General features: G+C 38.5%; 1 protein-coding gene across 1 annotated transcript in view; it reads right to left on the bottom strand.

Moving 5' to 3' along the window:
• LOC106785242 (nuclear anchorage protein 1-like) overlaps positions 1-3,424 on the bottom strand; it is a 70,373-nt gene that overhangs the window by 9,963 nt on the left and 56,986 nt on the right. The window contains exon 34 of the mRNA XM_014745524.1: positions 2-3,421. Within this exon, the coding sequence (XP_014601010.1) occupies positions 2-3,421 (3,420 nt within the window). The remainder of the gene's footprint in view (position 1; positions 3,422-3,424) is intronic.

Raw genomic sequence — 3,424 nt, 5'->3', positions numbered from 1 at the left:
AGATCTTTAACTTCAGTCTTGGCTTTATCTTTAGCATCATCTACAGATTTTGCAGCTTTAGCAGCTGCTTCTTTTGCACGCGCTTCTTCTTCGGCAGCTTCGGCTTTAGTTTCATCTAAAAATTCTTTAAAATCATCAGAGACATCTTCTACTGCTTGTTTTGCTCCCTTGAATATGCCAGAGAAAAATCCTGATGTTTTCTCTTTAGCTTTCTTTGCTCCTTTTGCAGCTTTATCTTTTGCTGACTGACTACCATCCACAACAGTATCAGCTCCAGCAATAGCAGCACTTTTTAATACTTCAGCATCTTTTTTACCTTCTTTTGTAAAAGCATCTTTCACATCTTTTGCACCTTCTGTAAATTCATGTGCTGTTACTTTTACTTTATCACCAGCTTCCTTACCATCGGATAAAATTTTACCTTCCGTTTTAACAACTGTAGAATCTACTTTATCTTTTACGTCTTTTACACCAACTACAACTTTTTCTTTAACATCCTGTAATCCACTAACTGTTCCGTCTTTAGCATCTTTAGCGCTAGAAACTAATTTTCCTTTGACATCTTGCGTTGTAACAATTGTTTTATCCTTTGTATCTTTAACAGCAGATACTGTCTTGTCCTTTGCATCTTGTATTTCTGTTACTGTTTTGTCCTTTAGTTCTTTAGCACTTTCAGCGATCTTATTTTTGGTATCTTCTACAGATTTTGCAGTACGCAATGCATCTTCTTTCGCACGCTCCTCTTCTTCAGCAGCTTCAACTTTTGTCTCTGCCAAAAATTCTTTAACGTCTTCAGAAACTTCTTCAACAGCATGTTTAGCTCCTTTAATTATGCCTGAAAAGAATCCAGATGTTTTATCTTTCGCTTTTTTGGTTTCTTTTGCAGCTTTATCTTTTGCTGATTGTGCATCACTCGCTACAGCACCAGCAGCGGAGGTAAATGAGTCTTTTACAGCTTCGGTATCTTCTTTCAGTTCTTTCGCTACAGCATCCTTCGCACGCTTCGTTCCATCCGCCACTTCATGAACTGCAGTTTCTACTTTATCAGCTGCTTTCTTTTCTCTAGACTTAATTTTATCTCCTGCGTCTGCAACTACTACAGAGGCTTTATCCTTAACATCCTTCAATTCAGTCGCTACTTTTTCCGTAAGACCATGGACTCCTTCAATTGTTATGTCCTTTGTACTTTTTACATCAGATACCACTTTACCGGTGATATCTTGCACTCCAGTTACAGCTTTGTTACCGACATCTTTAGTACCAGATACAATCTTCTCTTTGACGTCTTTTGCGGTAGCAACAGTTTTATCTTTCGATTCTTTAACAGCAACTATTGTTTTCTCTTTACCATCTTGTAACCCAGATACAGTCTTTTCTTTCGCATCTTCTATAAATTTAGCCGCACTTGAAGCAGTTTCTTTAGCACGTGCTTTTTCTTTTTCCGCTTCAGCTTTTGTTTTATTTAAGAACTCTTGAACATCATCGGAAGCGTCGTCAACTGTGTGCTTGGTTCCCTTAAAAATACCCGAGAAAAATCCAGACGTCTTGTCTTTAACTTTTTTAGCTTCTTTCGCAGTTTTATCTTTAGCTGATTTTGTTGCGTCCACAACAGTATCAACACCAGTGGAAAGTGTACCTTTCACAGCTTCAGCATCTTCTTTCAATTCTTTTGCTACTGCACCTTTCGCATGTTTAGCACCATCAGCAACTGCGTGCGTTGTAGTTTCTACTTTGGCAGCAGCTGCTTTTCCACCAGAGATTATTTTTTCGCCTGCATCCGTGGCTGCAGCAGCCGTTTTTTCTTTTCCATCTTTAATGACTTCTACTGTTTTCTCCGTCATATCCTTAACTTTTTCCTTTGATTTATCTTTTGCATCCTTTGCCTCAGTTACTACTTTTTCGGTAACGTCACTCGCTTTACTTGCTGCTTTTCCTGTAGCATCTGTAACACTGGTCACAATTTTCTCTTTGATATCTTGCGTTGTAGTTACAGTTTTATCTTTTGCATCTTTAATACCAGCTACTGTTTTTTCTTTCGCATCTTGCACTCCTTCGACTGTTTTATCTTTTATATCTTTAATTCCTGCAACTGCCTTGTCTTTTACATCATCGACAGATTTTTCGGCTTGTGATATTGTTTCTTTAGCACGTGCTTTTTCTTCTTCTGCTTCTGCTTTCGTTTTAGTCAAGAATTCTTGAACATCATCGGAAGCGTCGTCAATTGTATGCTTAGCTCCCTTAAAAATACCCGAGAAAAATCCAGACGTCTTGTCTTTAGCTTTTTTAGCTTCTTTCGCAGTTTTATCTTTAGCTGATTTGGCTGTGTCCACAAGAGTATCAGTGCCAGTACTTATTGCACCTTTCACAACTTCGGCGTCTTCTTTCAATTCTTTTGCTACTGCATCTTTCGCATGTTTTGCACCATCAGCAACTCCGTGTGCTGCAGTTTCTACCTTAATAGCAGCTGCTTTACTACCAGAGATTATTTTCTCGCCTGCATCCGTAGCTACTGCTGCTGTTTTTTCTTTTCCATCTTTTATGACTTCTACTGTTTTCTCCGTCATATCCTTTACTTTTTCCTTTGATATATCTTTTGCATCCTTTGCACCAGTTACCACTTTTTCGGTAACGTCACTCGCTTTACTTGCTGCTTTTCCTGTAGAATCTGTAACACTGGTCACAATTTTCTCTTTGATATCTTGCGTTGTAGTTACAGTTTTATCTTTTGCATCTTTAACACCGGCCACTGTTTTTTCCTTYGCATCTTGCACTTTTTCTACTGTTTTATCTTTTAGATCTTTAACTTCAGTCTTGGCTTTGTCCTTAGCATCATCTACAGATTTTGCAGCTTTGGCAGCTGCATCTTTCGCACGTGCTTCTTCTTCTGCAGCTTCGGCCTTTGTTTCTTCTACAAATTCTTTAATATCTCCCGAGATATCTTCTACCGCGTGCTTAGCTCCCTTTAGAATACCCGAGAAGAAACCAGTTGCCTTGTCTTTCGATTTCTTCGTTTCTTTTGCAGCCTTATCTGTTGTTGACTGAGCACCGTCTACAACAGTATCAGCACCAGTAATAATAGCACCCTTTAAGACTTCTGCATCTTTTTTCAATTCTTTTCCTAGACCATCCTTAGCATCTTTAGCATCATCTGCAACCTTTTCTGCTGCTTTTTCAACTTTATCAGCAGTCGTTTTAGTACCAGAAATTATTTTATCTTTTACTTCTGTTGCTGCTAGTGTAGATTTATCTTTGACATCCTTCATGCCTGCAGTTGTTTTTTCCGTAACATCTTGTACTGCTTCAATTGTTTTTCCTTTTGCTTCCTTCACGTCAGTAACTGCTGCATGTGTAATATCACTTGCTTTACTTACTGCTTTGTCTTTAGCATCTTTAGTGCCCGACACTACTTTATCTTTGATGTCTT

Source organism: Polistes canadensis, unplaced genomic scaffold (genome assembly GCF_001313835.1).
Source record: "Polistes canadensis isolate GaletaPanama2010 unplaced genomic scaffold, ASM131383v1 scaffold_47, whole genome shotgun sequence".
NCBI classification, from domain to species: domain Eukaryota; kingdom Metazoa; phylum Arthropoda; class Insecta; order Hymenoptera; family Vespidae; genus Polistes; species Polistes canadensis.
Note: the sequence above shows the minus strand (reverse complement) of the source record. Positions and strands in the feature narration are given on the sequence as shown.